The sequence below is a fragment of the Triticum urartu genome, chromosome 6A, assembly GCF_056163025.1.
Source record: "Triticum urartu cultivar PI428250 chromosome 6A, HENAU_Tu73, whole genome shotgun sequence".
NCBI lineage: Eukaryota > Viridiplantae > Streptophyta > Magnoliopsida > Poales > Poaceae > Triticum > Triticum urartu.
The window spans coordinates 604,662,360-604,684,146 of record NC_141878.1 but is presented as its reverse complement, the minus strand read 5'-3'; the positions used below and the strand labels follow the sequence as shown (position 1 = coordinate 604,684,146).

The following is a 21,787-nucleotide window of genomic DNA, read 5'->3' as shown; positions in this document are numbered from 1 at the left end:
GGACGTGTATATTCCAACGGCTATATTTTTCAAACGGCTATATTTCCAACGGCCATATTTCCGATCTATATAAACCACTCCTACCACCTCTTCCAGCACACTTCTCTCCTCACCTAGATTTTTCTATCGTTTCTCACGCAACACAATGAACACATCCACTTGGGACATGAGTTCTTCGTCATCTTCATCTGGCGACGATGAACTCATACTTGCAGCATTCGCCGAGCGCGAGGAGGAAGAGAGGAAGAACGCTCGACGCCATGGCGGTTCCAAGCATGGACGTCAGTCAATCGATCGAGGAAGAGATGCCGGATTTCTTCTTCTGTGGGACGACTACTTCAAAGAAGTTCCTCGCTTTCCCGAACATTTGTTTCGACGAAGGTTCGTAATTAGTACACTTCTCTGCTTTGGTCCTTTTTTCATTTCCCTGTCTCATTTAATTTTTATGCACAGATTTAGGATGTTGCGTACTTTGTTCAACCGCATAGCTAATGGTATACTTGAGCATGACTATGATGATTATTTTACGCAAAAAAGAAGTGCTTCTGGAGCTCTTGGGTTACATCCTTTGCAAAAGATGACCGCGGCGATGCGGATACTAACATATGGAGTAGCAGCTGATTATGTTGATGAGTACATCCGGTCCGCTGAGTCTACTAATTTAGAGTCTTGCAAGAAATTTGTGATCAAAATTTGTGAAGTTTTTGGGAAAAGTACCTGAGATCTCCAAATGAAGAAGACATTGCTAGGTTACTTGCAATAGGGGAGGAAAGAGGATTTCCCGGTATGTTAGGGAGCATAGATTGCATGCACTGGGGGTGGAAAAATTGCCCCAAAAAATGGCATGGCATGTTTAAAGGCCATGTGAGCGAGCCCACTATGATCTTGGAAGCAGTTGCTTCACAAGATCTTTGGATTTGGCATGCTTATTTTGGTTTACTAGGGTCTCTGAATGATATAAATGTTCTTCAACGTTCTCCTGTTTTTACAAAGCTAGCCGAAGGCCAAACTCCTCCAGTGAATTATAGTATCAATGGCCATCAGTACACAATGGGGTATTACCTTGCAGATGGTATCTATCCACGGTGGGCAACATTTGTGAAGAGCATACCAGCTCCAACTAGCAGAAAGCATAAAACTTTTGCCAAGAAGCAAGAGGGGGCTAGGAAAGATGTGGAACGAGCCTTTGGAGTTCTGCAATCCCGTTTTGCCGTTGTTCGTGGACCTGCTAAAGGATGGAAACGTAAAGAAATCACTGATGTCATGAAAGCTTGTGTCATAATGCACAATATGATAGTTGAAGAGGAGCGACAAACTGGTCGGCAAAGCTGCACTTTTGAGGCAATGGGAGAAAGAGTCACAGTCTCTCGTACTCATGCGGAAGAACTGAGCTCTTTTATTCAGATGACTCATCGGATTAGAAATTTCGATGAACATGACCAGCTTAAACTTGATCTAATTGACCATGTGTGGCAAAAGTTTGGAAACGAGTAATCCATGTCTTTGTAATGCAGCTATCAATAAAAATTTTTATGCAATGAGTGATGTAATCCATGTCCTCAACTAGCAGAAAGCAGTAAATAGTTCTTACAACTACAACATATAGCTCACATTACCCTAGGCCGCGAGCAAGGATCTCCTTCTGCTTAGCTTGCTAGAACTGCTTTTGAACATCAGTCATACCACTTGTGTCGATGAGCATGATCCTCTCATCTAATTCAAACTGTCTCCGTGCATCCTCCCTCTCGTTTCGTGCATCCTCATTCTTTTTGAGTGCAATCTCCTCTTTTCGCAATTCCAATTGTTGTGCATAGCGAGCATTTCTTGCCGCCTCTTTGATCTCATCCTTCTCTAGCTTTGCTGCCCACACAGTTTCTAATGACAGCTTACAAGCACTGTCATCAGCTTTACCTCTCTTGTCCCTCTTCACACCATCAGGTCTTTTCTCATGTTCAAGAGCATCAGTGTGTATCGAGGTAGCATCAGTACGTACCGAGGATGCATCAGCCGGATCATTGGTGGCTGTGCCCGGACTTGCATCAATGGTCTTCTTTTGTTTCTTAAGAGAAGTTTCAACTTCTCTTGTCTGCCACTTTGGATACTTCAAAAACTCTATATAGCAATGCATCAGTGTGAAAGGCTTCTTTTTTTTAAGATCCATTTCCTTGAACAAAATGTGTGCATCGTTTGTCTGCACATATAAATATGTTGTTAAAATAAGCACAACACATATAGAATATTGCACATCACATATAGAATTACAAGAAAGGCGCATACCTTTTTCTTGTATAGTCCTTCCACTTTCTTGCCTATTTAAAATCTGCTGAAGGCAACCACAAAATTTAAAGGTCTCTCTGTTAATCATTGTGTAACGGCAATTGATTGCATTAGCATTACGCTCCGGCCATGATGATTCCTTGTGTGTGTTGTAGTACTCTGAAATTCTATCCCAATAAGCATCCCGGTTTTGATCTGTCCCAACAATATCCAAACTTGTATTTGCCCATACTGCTATGAGAACCTTGTCCTCATCACTAGACCAATTTTTGCCTTTGTTGGATTTTCCTTTCTCTGTTATTGCAGAACGATGCTGAGTTGATGGAGTTGCCTGCTCTTCAATTGGACTTTCTAGTTGTGTTTGCGTGTAACCAAAATCAAGGATGTCCAAGAAGCTTTGGTCAGTATCCATCTGCAAGCAACCAATGCACAGCTATTTTAGACCACAATCTGGCATCAAATTGATAAGCAAAAATTATTTTCTTCTCCTTCCAAAGAGCTATGCATCTCCCCTGCATCTCCTCCCGGCGCCGCTCGTCCCTGCATCTCCCCACGGCGCCCCGCTCGTCCCCACCACCGCCCGGCTCGTCCCTGCATCTCCCCCCTCCCCCCCACCGCCCCTGCATCTCCCCCCTCCCCTCCACCGCCCCTGCGTCGGCCCAGCCCCCCGTCCCTGCACAGCTCCGTCGCCCAGCCCCTCGTCCCCAGCTGCCGCCCCTGCATCTCCCCCCTCCCCCCCACCGCTCCGCCGCCCAGCCCCCCGTCCCCAGCCGCCGCCCCTGCGTCTCCCTCCTCCCCCCCACCGCTCCGCCGCCCAGCCCCACTCGTCGCCCAGCCCCCCGTCCCCGCCCTCTATTCTCACCAGGGCGCGCGCCGGCACCGGCGCCGCCGCCAGATCGGGCTGCAGGGCGTGCTGCCGCCGCCCCTCTGCTCCCGCTCGCGAGAAAGGAAAAAATGGTTACCTTGGGCAGCGGCCGGAGAGGAGACGCGACGGTGACCTTGGGCGGCGGCCGGAGAGGGGCGACGGCGACCTTGGGGAGGTGGCCGGAGAGGAACGGGAGCGGAAGCGGGAGGCTTTTTTCGGTCGTGGGAGCGGGAGCGCGAGGCCACGAGCGTGGCTCGGTCGTCTTTAGTCCCACGCCAGGTACGCTCGTGGGAGCGACGTGTATAGGTGCACCACCTGATACACGATTCACTGGGGAAGCTTTTTTGATTTTGATCGTGTATATTTAGCATCCACCTCCATATACACCATCCACTAGAGATGCTCTAATAGAGTGGTGAAATGTAGGGATATGGATGCCAGGCTGGAGGGAAGGGAAGGGACGGTGGAGGGAGGAGTTGACACGTGCGCAACATGTCAGCGGACTCTATCCCATCACATCATGCAGTGCAGTGGAAGGAAGGAGGCACGAGAGAGTGCGATGTGGGCCACACGCTCCACTCCACTCAGTCTCTCTTTCTCTGAGTCTGAGTCTTTCTTGAGTCAGTCCTCCTTCCCCACTTCCACTTCCACTTCTACTTTCCTCTTTCTTTCTTTCTTTCCACGAGAGAGTTCATCCGACTCCGAGCAAAGCAATCGCAATCGGAAGGTAATCATCCAATCCTGTCTTTCTTTCTTTCTTTCTTTCTTTCCTTCTTTCTACTGCCTCCAGAGCATGCCATCAATCCAATCTTCTTCCTTTTTGTTTGTTTGGTTTTCCGACAAACAATTTCATCTTAGTATCTTATCTTGTTCCTTGCTTGGTTTCCATCAACACTCTATTACTTGCTATTAGGATCGATCCATGATCAGTAGTACGGATTGGATGATTGATTCTCTCAAGTTTGTTTTACTCCGACTCCGTCACATTTATGATAGCCTACTTTTCCAGTGTGGACATCACATAAGTTGTACTCTAATCTATTCATCCATCTTTTGCAGACTTGCAGTCCCCGATTCGATTCGCCGGAATCCATGGGGTCACGGAGGGGAAGGCCGCAGCAGCAGTATCCTCCCCCTGCCGCCGCCGCCGAGGGCCCGCGCCCCGGAGGCCCATTCCCTCAGCAGCAGCAGCCGCAAGGGGGAGGGCGCGGCAACCAGGGATTCACCGGCGCCCCGCCGCAGCAGCCAAGACACGATGCGGCCTTCGGCAGAGGCAGGGGCCGTGCTGCCCGTGGCGCCGGTCCCTCGTCCGCTCCCGCCGCAGGGCCGTTGGGCCGCCTGGCTCCCGAGCTGCGCCAAGCAATGGAAGAAACTTCGCCCACGCAGGCCGAGGCCGCGATCCCGGCGTCGAGCAAGGCTATCCGGTTCCCGCTGCGGCCGGGCAAGGGCAGCGCCGGCACCAGGTGCCTGGTCAAGGCCAACCATTTCATGGCACAGCTGCCGGACAAGGACCTCCACCACTACGATGTGCGTCTGCTGCTCTCTTGATTTTATTTATTTACAATAATATTATCCTTGTGACTTGTGATCTAGGTACTTTTATTTTTTGTTACTGTCCTGCCAAAACTAGTTAACTGAATTTCAACCGCAGGTTTCGATCACCCCGGAGGTCACCTCGCGCGTCGTCAACCGGGCGGTCATCAACGAGCTGGTGAGCCTGCACAGGGCGGCCTACCTCGGCGGGAGGCTGCCGGCGTACGACGGCAGGAAGAGCCTCTACACGGCGGGCCCGTTGCCGTTCGCTTCCAAGGAGTTCCAGATCACTCTGCTTGACGACGACGATGGCTCTGGCGCCCAGAGGTCGACCATTTCACAGTCCATATTTATTTTGTCCCCTGGTCTGTATGTGCTCAGTGTTTCTGTATGTATTTTCTTCTTCCATTTGATTCAGGCGACAGAGGAATTTCAAGGTGGTGATTAAGTTTGCCGCACGAGCCGACCTCCATCGCCTCGGGATGTTTCTGGCCGGGAGGCATGCGGAAGCTCCTCAGGAGGCGTTGCAGGTTCTTGACATTGTGCTGCGGGAGCTGCCCTCTGCAAGGTAGCAGTGATGCACACACGCTACTGATATTCGACAGATGCCATTTAAGAAATGAATATCGATAAGTTTTCTAATTAGTTTTTCTGACAGATATGCGCCATTTGGACGGTCCTTCTTTTCGCCCGACCTGGGCAGGAGGCAGCCCCTCGGCGACGGATTAGAGAGCTGGCGCGGGTTTTACCAGAGCATTCGGCCTACTCAGATGGGCCTGTCACTCAATATCGGTAAACTCTCTCCGTCCTCTTCTCTGTCACATGAAAGAATCTCACCACTGGAATCTTCTTGTCATATTATGTTCTGCATGAATTACTAATCCGGCTTTGTCTGTTCCATTTGAGAGAAAATGTATTTATTTCTCCTCATTTTTCCTCTTGTGCTTTTGCAGATATGTCAGCGACAGCTTTCATTGAGCCATTGCCTGTAATAGATTACGCCGCGCAGCTGCTGCGTTCTGACATCCATTCGAGACCCCTCTCAGACGCCGAACGTGTCAAGGTCTTCTTACTAAACTAAATTTCCTATTACAAGAGCAAATAAAATGTGGGTTTCTTGAGCTAAAATATGCTTAATGCCTACTGTTCCAAAACTTATTTCTGTGCTCTTGTTGATACCATAGATCAAGAAGGCGCTGAGAGGAGTAAAGGTGGAAGTTACTCATCGTGGCAACATGCGAAGGAAGTACCGGATATCTGGTCTGACAACTCAGGCAACTCGAGAGCTAACGTATGCAAGTTTGTTATGATGTTTTCAGAAAGCATTTACCAAATGAACCCTGCTTGCTATATTCTCTGAAAATGATCTGTTTTTCTTCATGCCGCAGTTTTCCTGTTGATGAAGGGGGTACAGTAAAGTCAGTCGTACAATACTTTCAGGAGACATACGGCTTTGCGATCCAGCACACGTACCTTCCTTGCCTCCAAGTTGGCAATCAGCAGCGTCCAAATTACTTGCCTATGGAGGTGAGCCAAGTGCCCAAAGCAATTAAATGTTTGCACCAAATATTCAAACCATTTTCATTTGGATATGTTCTGACCAGAGTTGAGCTTGTTCAGGTCTGCAAAATAGTGGAGGGACAGAGGTACTCCAAGAGATTAAATCAGAATCAGATAAGAGCTCTCTTGGATGAGACATGTCAGTACCCGCGTGATCGGGAGCGTGATATAACCCAGGCATGAAATTTCTTGCTTTTTCATGTCTGATGTGTTTCTACGTACAGTTGTCTGTGCAACTTCAGTATAACTATTGCCTCTCTCTTTTTGTGTTTCGGAAACACAGATGGTCAAACACAATGCTTATCAGGAGGATCCTTATGCGAAAGAGTTCGGCATCAAGATCAGCGATCGTCTGGCATCAGTAGACGCACGGATTTTACCGGCCCCACGGGTAGGCCGTCCCACTTATTGTGAATTTTAATCGCTATTTCGCCATCGTACCCCTTGGTATCTCCCAGCAGTGCAGTTGCGCTAAGTGAACGAGGCATCCTCTCTTTGGCTCATTGGCTGTACAGAAAGTGATGCCTTGAGCTCCTTTCCCTGTAAACTTTTGACTTTACACGCATGCTTTATGTCACCTTTTCTCTTGATGCAGCTTAAGTACAACGAGACTGGTAGAGAAAAGGATTGTATACCTAGAGTTGGTCAGTGGAATATGATGAACAAGGTAATCACATAAATATTCTTCTGTTCACAAAGTTCACTCATCTTTTGTTTCGGGAACAAAGGCTATCTTTTCTTTTATCTATTTATTTATTTGCTGACTCTACTCTAAAGTAGCCTCATCTCTGATAGATGGAAATAACCGAAAGGGGAACCAACTGAAGATTGAAACAAATAACTTGCTAGTTAGACTTTGTGCCCGACGAACAACTAGCAAAGATTGAATAAATAACTCTTAGAGCATCTACAGCCGGACTTAGCAAAGTTGATGCTCTTAGCCAAGTTGATCGCAAGCAACTTGCTGCAGAAACACAACTGTGCATGTCAACAGCTCCTATGAGTCACTCACACCCTTCACGCTGCATCTTTTGTGATGTTGGCAAGCTGCATGATAAGTAGCATTCCAGCTAGAAAGTTTGACCGCAACTGCTCCTGGTTTTGATCTACCTGTGTCTTGCTTTTGTTCCATCTTAGCCTTACAAAACGCAAGTCAGGAGAATGTGCACGCATGCCTTGTCTGTTGAAGAGCACAATACAAGACAAACAAGTATTGGAAAAATAGTATTCTATAACTGGCAGTTATTTCTATTTGAGTTTATGTCCACCATCAATCAGTCGATGTCTGGTTTTTTTCCTGAAAGTCAATTGATTTTCAGCACTGACCAAGTTTCATTAACCAAATAGACGTATATATTTGTTTATTCTCCATAAATCTCTAATGTCCCTTTTCATTTTTCTTAACCAGAAAATGGTCAATGGTGGCAAAGTCAAAAGCTGGATGTGCGTCAATTTCGCCCGTAACGTGCCGGACAAGCTTGCTCGTGATTTCTGCCATCAACTTGCTCAGATGTGCCAAGACTCGGGAATGGCAAGTATTCTTGGCATGCTTCCTGCAAAATTAATGTGCATATCAGCATGAAGGAATCATACCAAGATCCATAGATATAAAAGCATCAACATGAATCGTAATCTTTTGTACTTGAGTCTCGTCTATTCTTCTGCAGCAGTAACAGTATCATGCATCATCATGATAGGACTTTGCTCTGGAGCCTGTTCTTCCACCCATGAGTGCACGTCCGGATCAAGTGGAGCGAGCTCTCAAAGCTCAGTACCATGAGGCAATGAACATTCTTGGACCGCAGCGCCGGGAGCTTGATTTGCTTATTGGAATCCTTCCTGATAACAATGGCTCACTTTATGGTATCTGACAAATGCAACCTTCCTAAGTTTACTGTTTATTGTTGAATTCTCACTATTGTGGTGCACATTCATGATGTTCGTTGTTACAATTACTTGTTTCTTTATCTGATGCTAGGTGATCTGAAGCGCGTGTGCGAAATAGATCTCGGAATAGTTTCGCAATGCTGTTGTACGAAGCAGGTGTTCAAATTGAACAAGCAAATTTATGCAAATATTGCACTGAAGATAAATGTCAAGGTTAGTGTGCCCTGATGCTGCTTTTCTTCACAATTTACATCTTTGTTCCATGTTCCTTATCCTGTTTTCTCTTTGTAAGGTGGGGGGCAGGAACACTGTGCTGGTGGATGCATTGTCGAGGCGTATTCCTCTGGTCACCGATAGACCTACAATCATATTTGGTGCTGATGTGACCCATCCACATCCTGGCGAGGACAGCAGTCCCTCAATTGCTGCTGTAAGTTGAAAAATATTAGTACCTGACTACCTGTTCTCGAGTATTTGACTTTTTTTTGGCAAGAGGGGTTTGGTACTCTGCTGATCAGTCACTGTGTGCTGTCTTGTAGGTTGTAGCCTCCCAAGATTGGCCCGAGGTTACGAGGTACGCGGGGTTAGTTTCTGCTCAGGCGCACCGGCAAGAGCTGATAGAGGATTTGTACAAGGTCCGGCAAGATCCACAGAAAGGACCAGTCAGTAGTGGCATGATTAGGTACACTGCTCGTCTATTTTAATAGTTCTTTGATATGAACATTGCTAACAATTCATTACACTACAATAATGCAGGGAGCTACTTATATCATTTAAAAAATCAACCGGTGAGAAGCCCCAGCGGATAATATTTTACAGGTTTGTGCCCAATCAGAGAACACCAGGTCTTGTGCTGTCTGCTTTCACTAATGCCCTGTCTCATATACCTTTATCAGGGATGGCGTTAGCGAGGGTCAGTTTTACCAAGTTCTGTTGTTTGAACTCAATGCGATCCGAAAAGTAAATACCTACTTTATCCAGTTCTTTATTTATCCGTATTCAGATGCTTCCATTAGATCCTAATCTCATTGTGTGTGACCCAGGCCTGTGCTTCCCTGGAGGCAAACTACCAACCACAGGTGACTTTCATCGTGGTTCAGAAACGCCACCACACGAGACTATTTGCGCACAATCACAATGATAAGAACTCGATGGACAGGAGTGGGAACATACTCCCAGGTGCATACATTTTCTAAACAACTCATACCACACATTGCTACTATATATAGTTTCGCCAATGTACTCTGCTGCTGCTGACTCGTCTCAAAATGGGCTTCCTTCCTTCCCCCCATGCTCTACATCTGAAGGTACTGTGGTGGACACGAAGATCTGTCATCCGACTGAATTTGACTTCTACTTGTGCAGCCATGCTGGCATCAAGGTAATCACCAGACAGAATTTGCTTACATCTCATCTTGTGATCTAATGATCCGACAAACAATCTATATAATATCCTCTTGTCTCTTCTAGGGCACCAGCCGTCCCGCTCATTATCATGTCTTGTGGGACGAGAACAACTTCACGGCTGACGGACTGCAGACGCTTACCAACAACCTCTGCTACACGTGAGCCCCCCTATCCTTCAGTGATTTTTTTTTACTGAAAATTAGTTTCTAACTTGCGTCACTTCTGCAGCTACGCAAGGTGCACTCGTTCGGTGTCGATTGGTAAGTCACCTTCTTCCAGGGATCACTCTCAAAGTTCCACTGCCTTGTTTCGGTGAAAAATATTTCTACCTCTTTGTCTCCTTACTGAAGCCATCTTTCCTGAATTGTTCCACTGCAGTTCCACCTGCATACTATGCTCATCTGGCCGCCTTCCGTGCCCGTTTCTACATGGAGCCAGAGAGCTCCGACAGTGGCTCTATGGCAAGTGGGCCCGGTGGGCGTGGACCGACGTCCGGCTCGTCGGCGTCACGTGGTACTCGGGCCCCCGGCGGTGCAGCTGTTAAGCCCCTTCCAGCTCTGAAGGACAATGTGAAGAACGTCATGTTCTACTGCTGAAGCCCATGAAGGCGGAGCTTAAAATGCTCCTTAAGTCGGCGTGTCGCCCCTTGTCATTGTAATTATGTGAAGAAAGTAGTAATAATCCGCCAGCCGCTGTCTCGTGCGCCGTACTATGCTGGTCTATGTTTGCTTAAGTACCATCTATGTGTGTACTTTGTTATGTTGTAAATGTTGAATCTTGAGTACTTTTTAAGGGCCTGGAGCTTGAAAACCCGAGCATTCAAGCCACAGCTTGCGCTGTTATTCTTCTTCTTTTTGATGCTTTACTAAAATCACTTGGCTCTATCTTGGCGACGTCGAGGATGAATGTGCGGTGGAGAGGTGTCAACTGTCAAGTGTAAGTTTGCAAGTTAGTTTCTGTAGCCGTTTTTGAGCTTTCCTAGTTCTGCTCTGCTGTCAATGGTGATACTTGCTTTATGTTGTTGTGTTATCACTGATAAGTTATCAGTATTTGTTGCTGTTGCTTCACTCATAATGAGTGCAGGGCTCACATTTCCCCTTTTCTTCACACTTTGCATTACCCTCACAATCATCATGGACAGTTCCAGTTTCATTGGAACTTTCCAAATCAATGGCACACACACAGGAACAGGGTGCAACACACTTCTCACTCAAGCAAGCACAGTTCTGGTTTATGGTGTTTGGTCTTCACTTCAGGCTGCATCCTGGGAGAAGTTGGAGGCTGGGAGCACTGGGCCGAATAAGTTGGTCGCGATCCTGCACAAACACATTATTCAAATATTAATCAGTTTTATGCAAATGTGAGCTGATGCTTCTTTTGCTGTTTTGCAGCTTGATGATTGATGGCAATTCTCACCTCTGAATCCTCGTCTGCGGCCTTCTGAAGAGTCGAAACAACAAACGGTCAGGTCAGTTAGCTGCTCCCCCGCGGTCTCTTCAGTAAATTTCGTAACAGCGGGCACACTTGCCTTTCTCTTGGCCTCGGCGCAATCCTAGCGGGCGCCGTGCTTCCCGTCGCAGGCTGTGCGGGTTGCTCGCCCACCTTCGGAACAGTCTTCACCTGAAAACAGTAGTAACAGATGACATCAGTGAAAATTGGTTTGGGTTCTGTTTGTGTTGGTGTTGCACTGGTTCTTCTCAACTCACCAGCTGCCTGAACTGAAGGTTGTAGAACATCTGTAGGTAGAGCTGTTTGGCCTGTCTCTCTTCCTTGTTCAGAGTCCTCCAGAAGCCGTACATCGACCCCATGTTCAGAACTTTAGTTGCGTAAATCTGCCACGTGTAACTACAATCATAGACAAGGCATTGTTAAATTAGTTTGCAAAGAGAAAGCACAACGTGTTAGTAAGTGCACTCGATTTTAGGATAATGACTGTATAAATTTAGGTTTTAGAAGATCCTTGGTACCACTCATAGATGCGCTGGAGTCCAGCAGTGGACATCTTGTTCCAGTAGGTGGGGTCCTCCTTGCATTTCTGAAAGAAGGCTGCTATCTTGTCGCTTGCCTCCTTGCCGTTGAGTGGGTTGATGTGGAAACCCGAAACCTCATTGACGATGATTTCTGCGGGTCCTCCTTGATTTGTTGCAAAGGTTGGCAGCCCACAGTTCATCGCCTTGATGACCGTCAGTCCAAATGCCTCGTAGAGTGCAGGCTGAAAGACACGATTCAGTCACATAGTCAGTGCTTGAGTTTCATGCTTAACTGTATTTGAGTTTTTTTTTTACCTGAACGAAGGCGCCCCTGGTGTCTGCAATGCAACGGTACAGCTCGCCGTTGCGCACGCGCTCGGTCTGTGCTTTGATCCAGCGGATCTGTCCCTTGAGCTGGTACTTGTCCATCAAGCTGTGCATCTTGTTGATCTCCTCGATCTCTTCTCTGTCGTTTGACTGTGAAGGTTCCAGGAGCCCCCCAACGATGACCAGGTTGACAAGGTCCCTGAGCTTCTTGTTCTCACCATACCACTCGACCAGCCCAGTAATGTTCTTCACCTTGTCGAGCCTTGCCATCGAGAAAATGATTGGCTTGCTTCTGTCCCCTAGGTACCCTCTGGTTCAATCATATCACAGTTCAGAGTTATTAGCAATTAATGTTTGTCAAATGGTAAATAAAAAAGGCTATTACCAAGGAATATGTACATATATATACTTACAAGTGCTCATCATTGTCCTCCTTGCTGTAGAGTAGCTCCTCGATTTGGGGGTGCAGGTCTGTCAGCCGTGCCTGCTTTTGCGTGAAGGGGAAGTAAACAGATTGATCAGCGCCTGGGGCGGCGATGTTGAACTTGGGATTGAAGACGTTGACGCCTGTGGCGTAGCGACACAGCCCTGGCATTGTGAAGGCGTAGTGGCTCTCATACTGGCCTGGTTTGTCTTTGCTGCATTTTGTCAGGGAATCCTGGGATCAGTTGCGCGACATTGCTGAGAGAATGCTTTTAGTTTACGGAGTGACTGACCTTCCTGCTATTTCTTGGTAGGTGCTAGCGATGATGAAGTCGCTAGTGTTCATGGCGATCATGTCGGCAGTAAATTGGCAGGAGAAATGGTACTTGTGATCCATTTCTCTCCACTTGACATCCGAATCCTCGTACTTTGTCTTCTCAAGAGCATGTGCGATCGTTCCCTGTCAGTTGATGAATTTTTCGGTAACGTGATGTCAGATTTGGATGGTGACACAAGAACAGGTTTCAGGTTTCCATTTTGATGGCTCATTTTCACCTGGGTGACCCCGAGTTTGCTCGACAAGAGGGATGCTACTAGATTGCCATCAGTGTAATTGCCGATGACCATGTCTGGTTTCCCCTCCAGAATGTCAAGAATCCTGACAGAAGAATCCTGAAACCACCACGATAAAGGTTTGTTATCAGTGTCACATTCAGTTCATTCACAAGGTGTTGCCAATACCTAGGAAAATTCCTAGCTGAACATACCTGGGCATATCTCTCCAGGTAAGGATAAATGTCAAACCGGGAGACCCACTGGTGAAGATCTTTCCCATCATCAGTCTTGAATGGCACACGGAGGATGCTCGAATGCTTTGTGTGCTCTACCGGTTCAAGCTCAACGTTGCACTTGGTTCCCTTTGCGTCCGGTATGAGTCTTGTTAACTGCAAGATGTTCGAGCAGCTGTCAGAAGCTTCCTCCTGACAGTGTTAGGTCATGGTAGTTTAATGAAGGCGATCGAAGTTTACCACAAGAATCTTCGGGGTAACATTCAGGCCCTGCCGCTTGATTCTTTGCAGAAGTTCCTCTTCAAGAGCTCTAACTTGGTCTAGGATGTAAACCACCTGTCAAGAAAATAATGATTTGTTGGCTTCTGTTTCAAGCATTGATAATTGTGGATTCAGGGTTATCTACCAGTGTGATATAAGGATCATCGTACCTGACCGCCGGTATCTGGCAACCCAAGGACCTTCTCTTGACCAAAGTAACCGTGGATGGAGAAGATGACGATGTTGAACACCGACGGCACCCTGCTGAAGAACTTCTCCATGTTGATAGGATCCGGCGCCTGGAGCACTTCAGAGAGGAAGTTGAGTGTTTCTCTGCATGTTTCGGCAGTGTCACCCCACCCCTTCTCCAAACCCCACTCCTGAAACCTGCAACGGCCGGCGACCATATCGTCGATCGGTCAGGTACAAATATGTTTGTAGATGTCTGGTTACAGAGTGATCTGTCATTTACCTTTGTTCAAACTGCTGGTAAGGTGTGCTTTTCTCCAGGCCGGCGACGAAGACCTCTGCGAGAAGCAATGCCGTCTGAAGCTTGTCGGCTGTGTCGAGGGTGTCGCTGATCATCAGTTTCTGCATGATAGTGAGGAGAGGCCGAGCTCATTCTACCATCGACACTGACCATGCCGAATGGAACGATCAGTCAACATGCATGCTTAGCTGCTTACCTCGCCGCGGTAGTTCAGTGCGAGCAGGTAGTCTAGCAGCGGCTTCATGCTCTCCGGCTTGCCGCTCAGCTTCGAGGACATGAACCGGGAGACGAACTGCATCCCATTCCCGATGGAGGATGGCAGCGTCAGGTGAGGCGTGGAGAGGTCCAGCGCGCCGAAATCGACCTCCAGCGAGTTGTCATCGCGCGCCCTGAAGAAAACAGCAACAGCAGGTAATCAAGCCTGGGTTCTAATTTTTGGCTCATCAGGTTTCTTTCTTGTATGTATGTACAAATGAATTGATGATGCAGTACCATTTTTCGTCGTAGAGGGTCTCCTTGCACTTGAGGTAAGCGGATGGCGTGATCTCCTCGACGGAGAGGTCCCCGGAGTGCACCCTGATGAACTCCCAGACGCCGGGGTTGGTCCGGACGGCGAAGGCGACGAGGGGAGGGAGCACGACGGCCTCCTGCGTGGAGCAGATGACGTAGCCGAGGAAGCCCTCGGCGAGCCTGGCTTTCTCGGGCTTGTCGTCGCCCGCCGACGCCTCCAGCTCCTCCATCAGCTGCTGGTTCTTCATCAGCCTCTGGCCCTTGGAGACATACCTCTGGAAGCACCTCTTCATCTGGTAGCGGCTCTGGCGCAGCGCCTCGGGCATCATGTCGGCGACGCTGTCGGACCTCTTGAGGGGCATGTAGGAGGAGGAGGAGGCCATGGCTGCGCCGCGGTGGAGATGGAAGCCTGGATGATGTATCTTGGTGGTGGTGTTATGTGATGGCAAGGCAAGTTAATAGGCAAGGGGAGGAAGATGGAAGCAAGTTAACTAATTATGCTCTCCTCTGTCTTTGTCTGTCTCTTTCACAAGAGGAAAATGAAAGGCAGGAGAGGAAGCAAAGCAAAGAAGAAAGTTGGGTGACATTTAAGCAAGGCATTTTGCTTCCCTTGTTAATTATACTACGTGAGATTTAATTTAATTAATCGTTTGGCAAAAATAAATAAAAACAATTAAATATATATATATATATATATATATATATATATATATATATATATATATATATATATATATATATATATGAACTCTTTGTAAATGCAAAACTGAATTTCATGTGGGAATATGTTCATCTTCATGTTCAGTTGAATCTTATCTGGGTGTAAACTTAGCAAGAAAGAAGGAGAATATTTGTTCCCTCTCAGTCAGTTTGAGGCTTGCTTTGGCGTGCTGGCATACAAAAGTACGTAAGCTAAGATGCATGGTTACCTTTTACCTAGCCTAGCCTAGCCTAGCCTTTTGGGTTTCTACCTTTACAGGCAAGAAGAGTCTTGTATTATATGCACTCGTGCACTGAAAAAGTTCACCATGTCAAGAGTCCTGATTTTTTTTCTCCTTCTAAATCTTAGTATTCCGTGTATTTCTGTAGTGAAATATACATCCTTTGCATTTATATTGTCATTATATCTTCAAAAATGTCTACAAACTCCTGGAAACAGATAATTAGCATCGTTTATATAAAAAAAGCATGTTATCCCCCCTTTTATCTGTAAATAGACAGCTTTAATTACTCCCATTGTTCATAAATATAAGATGACGCTGAGCTGGTGAGAGGGTGCGCGCTCATGGCTCTCGCGAACCCGCCTGCGCCGGCGGCGGCGCCGCCTTGATCTCCCGTCTCCGGCCTCCCCTGCACCTGCCCGACCCAGATCCGGCATCCTCTCCACGCCCTTTCGCAGCTCACGTGTTTCTCCTCGCGGGTGGCGCCATGGCTGCTCATCCTCGACCTCGGCCCGCATCTGCATCGGTCGCGACGGTGGCGGCCACTCCTGCCGTGCCGAGCGCCGGCTCACCGCCGCCCACTGCTCCAGCTCCCGCGGCTACCCTCGCCTCCCGCCGCACCGACCCACGACCTCGGCCCGCATCCGCGTCGGTCGCGACGGCGGCGACCACTCCTGCCGGGCCGAGCGCCGGCTCCCCGCCGCCCACCGCTCCAGCTCCCGCGTCCGCTCTCGCCGCGGCCGCCCTCGCCTCCCGCCGCTCCGACCCAGCCGTCCAAGGGCGAAGGGTGGCACATACGCTCCTTGAGAAGGAGGCGATGACATCGACTTCGACAGAGACCTCCGCTCCTGCTACAGCTGGTGCGGCCTCCGTCCTTCCACCGTCGTCTCCGGTAGCACTCGTCACCGACTCGTCCCCGACAGCACCCGTCTCCGGCGCGTCCCCGGCAGTGGCCCGTCTCCATCTGGAGCTCGACTCACCTCTGCTCCAGTGCGCACCATGTCCTTCAGATATGGCAACCGTCGCCTTAGACATGGGGCGGCCTGTGTCTTGGGCTCCCCTCGCTGACGAGGATGTCGAGGATGAGGAAGAGGAGTTGGCCCCGTTGACACCACCGGCTGCCAAAAGCTCTGTCCCGGCAGCTCCGACGACTGAGCCCTGTGTGATGCACGAGACAGAGGCGAGTGAAGGATGGCAAGAGGTGCTGCCTCGGCGCGGTCGGTGCTGTCCAGCCTCACCAACTCCGGCATTGCCCCCTCGTCCCATTCCGGCTTGGCTCTTTGGTAGGTGTTGCAGATGTCTTGTTCCTGGGCATCGTGCGGCTGTTTGCAGAGATCCCTTGAGGTGCTCCCGCTGTTTGGAGAACGGCCATTGGGCGCGTGGGTGTCGCAATGCTTCGCGTCCATTCAGCTCACTTGCATGCCTTGCCATGCCGCCACGGTCTCGCCTCAGCAGCGAGCATTGTGCAGCTCTAGCTACTTGTGAGGGTCCGATGGAATCCCAGCTCCCCTCCAAGGTGCTTCACCGCAGGTCCTGGGCATCGGTCGTTTCCGTTCACGTTGAGTCGGCAACCCCATCCGATGTACTGCTCCGGTCCACTATAGCAGCGCAGGCAGAGCTCCTGGTGCGCGTTGGGAGCTTTCTGGAGCGAGCAGAGGCTGCTCTGGGAAAGCTCTCTTTTGTCCCGGCTGTGTTGCAATCCGCTCCAATGCCACGTCCTCCTAGTGAGGTCGATGTTGATGGCTCAGTGGAGAACAGTGTTGCGGAGCTCTATGGTTGTTTCTCCCCTAGAGCTGTGGACAACTCGTCACCTTCGTCTGCCTTGCCCATTGTGTTGTCTACCGTTGAGGGCGGAACCATTGCCGTGGTTGTGCCTCCGGTGCTGCAGGTGATGCCCAAGCTTCAAGTGGTATGTGCGAGCTCTGATTTTCCCCTATCAATGGAGCAAATGATGGTGGACACGCAAGCAACCACGAGTGAGGGACATGATTCAACCTTGACATGTGAGCAGAGTGAGGTGAACTCGCCTGGGCGCTCACATGTGATTTTGGCACCCGTTCCACCCCCGCCGATGGATAATTCGAGTGCTCTCTTTGCAAAAGAGCTTTGTGACTTGCTCGCTAGTGTGGAGGCTATTAGTCCTGGAACTGGAAGGGCGATTGCTTGCCTCCTGACGGGATCGACATTCAAGGGCAAATGCAAGAAGGCGAATGATTGCCCTCGGACCGGTTTAGTGCAGGAGAAGTCACTAAGGTGCAAAAGCAAGAAGAGTGGCGTCATATGTAAGGCGCCCGCAGCTGCTTAGTGGATGATTCTCGGTCCCTCGGCTCATCCTCACGATCGGCTTGTCCTCATGGGTTGGGTCGTCATTGTGGTTTTGGTGTGGTACACTATCTTTTGTTGAGATGTTCTTGTCGGGTTCGATTGTGGTGTACAAGCGTCAGGAGTTACGTTTGTAGTATGTTGGGAGGGTTTGGCGGGTTGCAGGTGTACTCATGGGGTCTCATGATTGGTGAGTAGTCCAATTATAATCTGATTGTATTGGTTTTAGCCCGGTTTTTCGTAAATTAACTGGGCAATTCTCTTCTTCTTAATTAATCGATGAGGTAATTCTTTTGCCTCCGTTTCGAAAAAATAAATATAAGATGTTATGGATATTTCGATATGCTGTTCATGCGGACTAAGATGCGTGAAAATGAAATAAAATGTGTCTATATACATATGATTCTCGAAAAAAGTTAGAACATCTTATATTTGTGAACGGAGGGAGTAAAAAAATATAATAGTGGGAATAATAATTTATAACATCTGCGCTTCAGAAATTTGACCGCTTTTTAGATATGATTGTGTGTTATACCTGAAATAAAATGAAAAACACATGAATTATTGTGAAACATATGTGGTTTGTTTGCACCACATGTGAACTTTCAACTGTTCGTAAGATTACAAAGGTGAATTTCCCTTGCATGAGTCTGGACTAAGAAAATAATAGTACTACTTTCGGTATGTAATGCAAATTAGTCCATGAGGAAAATTTCATATGTTCTTTCGACGGTCAGAATTATGTTTTTTCTCGAATGAAAGTTGCTGGTAACAAAAGCAGAAAGAATAAGAAAAGAGACAGTTGAAATCTGTCTTCGATGGGCCAGAGCAGCAAAAGAAGCGAAGCAGGCCCAGACAAACAAACAACACCTAAATGAATGGCCCACTAGAAAGGACCAGGCTAATTTATCAAGCAGAGCCTTCCGGAAAAACCTATTCGCCGCTCGCTGCGGCAAGATGTCGCTGTTTCGCACAGGCAATCGAGGGATCGTTCGGATTTGGGCCGGCCCGTTTAAGTGGTTTCAGCGTTCCGGTTTTGGGAACCTTCCCCAAGTTCCCAGCTGGTTTTTTACGGTTTTGGAAAACTTCTAGAAGGTTTCAAAAATTTATTGGAATTTAAAAAATGTTCATGTTTCCTGATGTTTTTTCACTAATTCAAAAATTGTTCACCTGTTTAAAATTTTGTTTATAAATTAAAAATGTTTGGGAATTTCAAAAAATGTTTATGTTTCCACATTTTTTTGACAAAACCAAAAATGTTATGGGATTTCCAAAATTCATTCCATTTTGCAAAATTTTGAAAATTCAAAAAATATTTGTTTTCATGTTTCAAAATTTGTTCACCAATTCAAAACAATTCTACATTGTTTAATTTTTGTTCAGAAATTTAAGAAAATGAGAATTTTAAAAAATGCTCCTGTTTTCCAAAATTGTTCACATATTCTAAAAGTGATATAATTCTCAAATTTTGTTCACAAATTAAAAAAATGTTCGGCTTTCAAAATTAATTCGTGAATTCAAGTAATGATTGAGTTTCTGTTAAATTGTTTAATTTTGAAAAATGTTCAGTTTTTCAATTTTCGTTATTGTTTTTTAAAATATGTTTTGCATTTATGAAAAGTAGTTCGTAATTTCGAAAAAAGTCCTGCATGAAATTTTTCTTTCCTATGTGTTTGTAAAAATTTCGAGTGCCCAAATAATGTTTGCGTTTCAAAAAAAAATGTTGCAAGTTTATTTTTTGGAATTTGGAGAACTGGTTTTTATTTTTTGCCGCTGCTGGCCGTTTGTTTTAAGCGTGGTGCTGCCAATGGTGCCGAGTAGCTTGCCTGATCTGGTGGCTAGCCCGTTGCGCGCGTAAGAAGCAGGTCATGGGTTCAATTCCTAGCAGTAGCCTGATATTCTTTTTTGCGAATTTTACGTTCCGCGCGAGACAGCGAACGGGCCGGCCCAGTCGCGCGCCCCCTGTGCGTCGCGTGAGCTATTCGCCGCAAAATGCGGCGTATAGGAGCTCCCGAGCCTTCCCTCAAAAAAAAAAATCAAGCAGAGCCAACTAAGCAGATCATCAAGCGGAAGTCCTATTCTGCACCCGAGCTCAAATGCTCCATGGTGAACAGTAAAAAAAATTAAAAGCTCACAATTTTTTTATGATAGACTTTGACAAATGTTTTGTATTCTTGCAAAACTCGGCACAAAATGACGTTCGTGTATTCTTTTTTGCGAATTTTACATTCCGCACGAGACAGCGAACGGGCCGGCCCAGTCGCGCGCCCCCTGTGCGTCGCGTGAGCTATTCGCCGCAAAATGCGGCGTATAGGAGCTCCCGAGCCTTCCCTCAAAAAAAAAAATCAAGCAGAGCCAACTAAGCAGATCATCAAGCGGAAGTCCTATTCTGCACCCGAGCTCAAATGCTCCATGGTGAACAGTAAAAAAAAATTTAAAAGCTCAGAATTTTTTTATGATAGACTTTGACAAATGTTTTGTATTCTTGCAAAACTCGGCACAAAATGACGTTCGTGTAAGGCGTGGCAAAAAAAAGAAAAAAAACAACATCAGCACTCCAAAATGTTTTCGAAACTAGCATTTTTGGAACATCAATTTTGTTTTTTCTTTTGTCATGACTTCCACGAATGTCATTTCGTGCTGAAACTTTGCAAGCATGCAAAACTTTTGTCAAAGTTTACCACAAAACAATTTCAGAATTTTTTGAATTTGTTTAATATTTTTGTTGGTTTTACTGTTCAGCAGGGAACATTTGAGCTCGGCAGCAAATACTCCAGATGATGTCCAGATGCTGCTGCTGGATGCGGTGCATGGCCATTATTCCAGCCGTGTCCAGGAGTCTCAGGGTTGCTGCGGCGGATGAAAGGAATGCTATTGCGTTGGCCAAGTACTCCTGAGCTATGATGAGTTGATCGTATCGACAATTATCTTAAAGCAGCGCTTATCAAGTATCCATCATTGTTCTGCAAAAATGAACCCCCTCTTATTCTCAACTTAGGTTCACATGGAATGCAAGACGCCTAAAACCAAAAGAAGGTCGGAATGTCCGCTTGCTTTTTAAGATCCATCGGAAGACGCCTAAAACCAAACTTACGAGCTATCCGCCTCCAACCCCCCAAAGTGATGCAGCAATGTGGAGAGGCCTACTCCCGTTTTGGTCTGCTTGCTTTTTAAGGTCCTCCCAGTTCAACACTGTGTTTTGATTTTCGGTTTGAGCTTTTTTTCGCCCTAGGCCGAGATGGCCGAAATTCGGTCAATTTCAAAAATTTCGGCTGAAAATTGACCAAATTTTGACTTAAAGTTGACCAAAATTTATCAAATTTGACCAATTTCAGCCTAAAGATATTTTTCGTCCCAGGCCGAGATGACTGAAATTCGGCCAAAATCCGTTTTTTTTTCGGCCGAAAATCAAAACACACTTCAACATCGTTTCAGTCATGGCTGCAAAAATGGGTTCATTATATCAAACTGAGCAGCATGTGGACAAGCAAAAAACAATAGATGACGAAAAATAAGTAAAATGGACCTAAATGAGATTATGTCTCAGGAGTTGTCGCCAGCAAAACATCGGTAATCTAAGTTTTACATACTACTAGTATTGGAAAGACAAACAAAAATACATGGCATTAATGTCGTGGGACAATACTCTCAAAATTATAAGGACGCCCAACAAGGGACTGGATGACACAGATTGTTTCTGTTAATATTGTGTAGTTGTAGAGATCGGATATACTCGATATCAACTTAATGTTGATATATATGGTCTTTATCGAAGAAGAAGAAGAAGAAGAAGAAGAAGAATATAGGTGATGTATCAGCACCACTAGAGGTCGAGACTAGGTACTCGATCAGCACCACTCAATCAAAGTCATCTCATGTCGTCTCCTCCGCTTGCCTCGATCCCAATAGCAGCTTACAGGCACGGTCCTGAACGGCACAAAAAAGCACTCAACAGCGAAAGCTCGCCGTCGCACACACGACAAAATTTCTGACGAGAGAGGAAAATCACAAGAACCGCCAAAAATCCATCCTCACAGGTGGCAGCCGATGGCTGATCTACGCGAGACAACGCCACCACATGCCGCCACTAGCTCCGCCGTCCTTGCCTTTGGCAGCAGATCATCCTGAGGGGAGGCAAATTCGTCCAGTGGATGTCGCAGCCATCTGCCCTCTGAGGATGGTGGCCCCGCCATCTGCCGCATGGCCACCGTCACATCCCACTGCAC

At 47.1% G+C, this 21,787-nt stretch overlaps 3 protein-coding genes, 1 long non-coding RNA gene and 2 pseudogenes across 5 annotated transcripts; 4 read left to right on the top strand and 2 right to left on the bottom strand.

The window, feature by feature from the left end:
• The first annotated feature begins 32 nt into the window (after positions 1 to 32).
• Positions 33 to 1,886, top strand: LOC147967204 (uncharacterized; annotated as a pseudogene).
• On the bottom strand, positions 1,613 to 2,275 carry LOC125530747 (uncharacterized; annotated as a pseudogene).
• A 1,436-nt stretch (positions 2,276 to 3,711) lies between these two features.
• LOC147967203 (protein argonaute 1C-like) lies at positions 3,712 to 10,371 on the top strand. 2 transcript variants are annotated; one of them, XM_087529334.1, is made up of 23 exons: positions 3,712 to 3,869; positions 4,202 to 4,669; positions 4,794 to 5,002; positions 5,094 to 5,243; positions 5,334 to 5,467; positions 5,629 to 5,738; positions 5,860 to 5,966; positions 6,064 to 6,202; positions 6,296 to 6,412; positions 6,519 to 6,626; positions 6,831 to 6,902; positions 7,644 to 7,766; positions 7,933 to 8,098; positions 8,214 to 8,335; positions 8,415 to 8,552; positions 8,662 to 8,804; positions 8,879 to 8,941; positions 9,019 to 9,082; positions 9,166 to 9,301; positions 9,430 to 9,503; positions 9,593 to 9,687; positions 9,758 to 9,789; positions 9,908 to 10,371. In XM_087529334.1, exons 2-23 carry the CDS (start codon positions 4,235 to 4,237, stop codon positions 10,123 to 10,125), a joined length of 2,955 nt encoding a protein of 984 aa, XP_087385460.1. In that variant the 5' UTR covers positions 3,712 to 3,869; positions 4,202 to 4,234; the 3' UTR covers positions 10,126 to 10,371. The 2 variants fall into 2 exon arrangements, with proteins under 2 accessions (XP_087385460.1, XP_087385461.1); XM_087529335.1 differs by having other exon boundaries at positions 3,735 to 3,869; positions 4,210 to 4,669.
• A 232-nt stretch (positions 10,372 to 10,603) lies between these two features.
• LOC147967201 (sucrose synthase 7-like) lies at positions 10,604 to 14,987 on the bottom strand. Its single transcript, XM_087529336.1, has 15 exons — positions 14,281 to 14,987; positions 13,985 to 14,177; positions 13,771 to 13,889; positions 13,469 to 13,685; positions 13,278 to 13,373; positions 13,017 to 13,193; positions 12,805 to 12,921; positions 12,543 to 12,709; positions 12,240 to 12,464; positions 11,815 to 12,136; positions 11,497 to 11,741; positions 11,236 to 11,374; positions 11,058 to 11,149; positions 10,946 to 10,969; positions 10,604 to 10,845 (listed from the first exon to the last, which is right to left on the bottom strand). The coding sequence occupies exons 1-15, from the start codon at positions 14,679 to 14,681 to the stop codon at positions 10,782 to 10,784; spliced, it is 2,598 nt and encodes an 865-aa protein (XP_087385462.1). The 5' UTR covers positions 14,682 to 14,987; the 3' UTR covers positions 10,604 to 10,781.
• LOC147967202 (uncharacterized) lies at positions 11,987 to 13,945 on the top strand. The gene is made up of 6 exons (XR_015609167.1): positions 11,987 to 12,064; positions 12,275 to 12,453; positions 12,564 to 12,631; positions 12,747 to 12,941; positions 13,035 to 13,721; positions 13,809 to 13,945. It is a non-coding gene; the product is annotated as an uncharacterized LOC147967202 (long non-coding RNA).
• A 55-nt stretch (positions 14,988 to 15,042) lies between the features above and the next one.
• LOC147967200 (uncharacterized) lies at positions 15,043 to 17,853 on the top strand. The gene has a single exon (XM_087529337.1). The coding sequence runs from the start codon at positions 15,727 to 15,729 to the stop codon at positions 17,542 to 17,544; it is 1,818 nt and encodes a 605-aa protein (XP_087385463.1). The 5' UTR covers positions 15,043 to 15,726; the 3' UTR covers positions 17,545 to 17,853.
• Positions 17,854 to 21,787: the final 3,934 nt, after the last annotated feature.

Excerpts from the sequence above, each read along its gene's own strand:
- LOC147967203 (XM_087529334.1), top strand. The coding sequence starts at position 4,235 with ATGGGGTCACGGAGGGGAAGGCCGCAGCAGCAGTATCCTCCCCCTGCC. Across the intron at positions 8,336-8,414 it reads CACTGAAGATAAATGTCAAG|GTGGGGGGCAGGAACACTGT; the intron begins GTTAGTGTGCCC and ends TCTCTTTGTAAG. Across the intron at positions 9,504-9,592 it reads GCAGCCATGCTGGCATCAAG|GGCACCAGCCGTCCCGCTCA; the intron begins GTAATCACCAGA and ends TGTCTCTTCTAG.
- LOC147967201 (XM_087529336.1), bottom strand. The coding sequence starts at position 14,681 with ATGGCCTCCTCCTCCTCCTACATGCCCCTCAAGAGGTCCGACAGCGTC. Across the intron at positions 13,686-13,770 it reads TACCAGCAGTTTGAACAAAG|GTTTCAGGAGTGGGGTTTGG; the intron begins GTAAATGACAGA and ends CGGCCGTTGCAG. Across the intron at positions 13,194-13,277 it reads TTACCCCGAAGATTCTTGTG|TTAACAAGACTCATACCGGA; the intron begins GTAAACTTCGAT and ends AACATCTTGCAG.
- LOC147967200 (XM_087529337.1), top strand. The coding sequence starts at position 15,727 with ATGGCTGCTCATCCTCGACCTCGGCCCGCATCTGCATCGGTCGCGACG.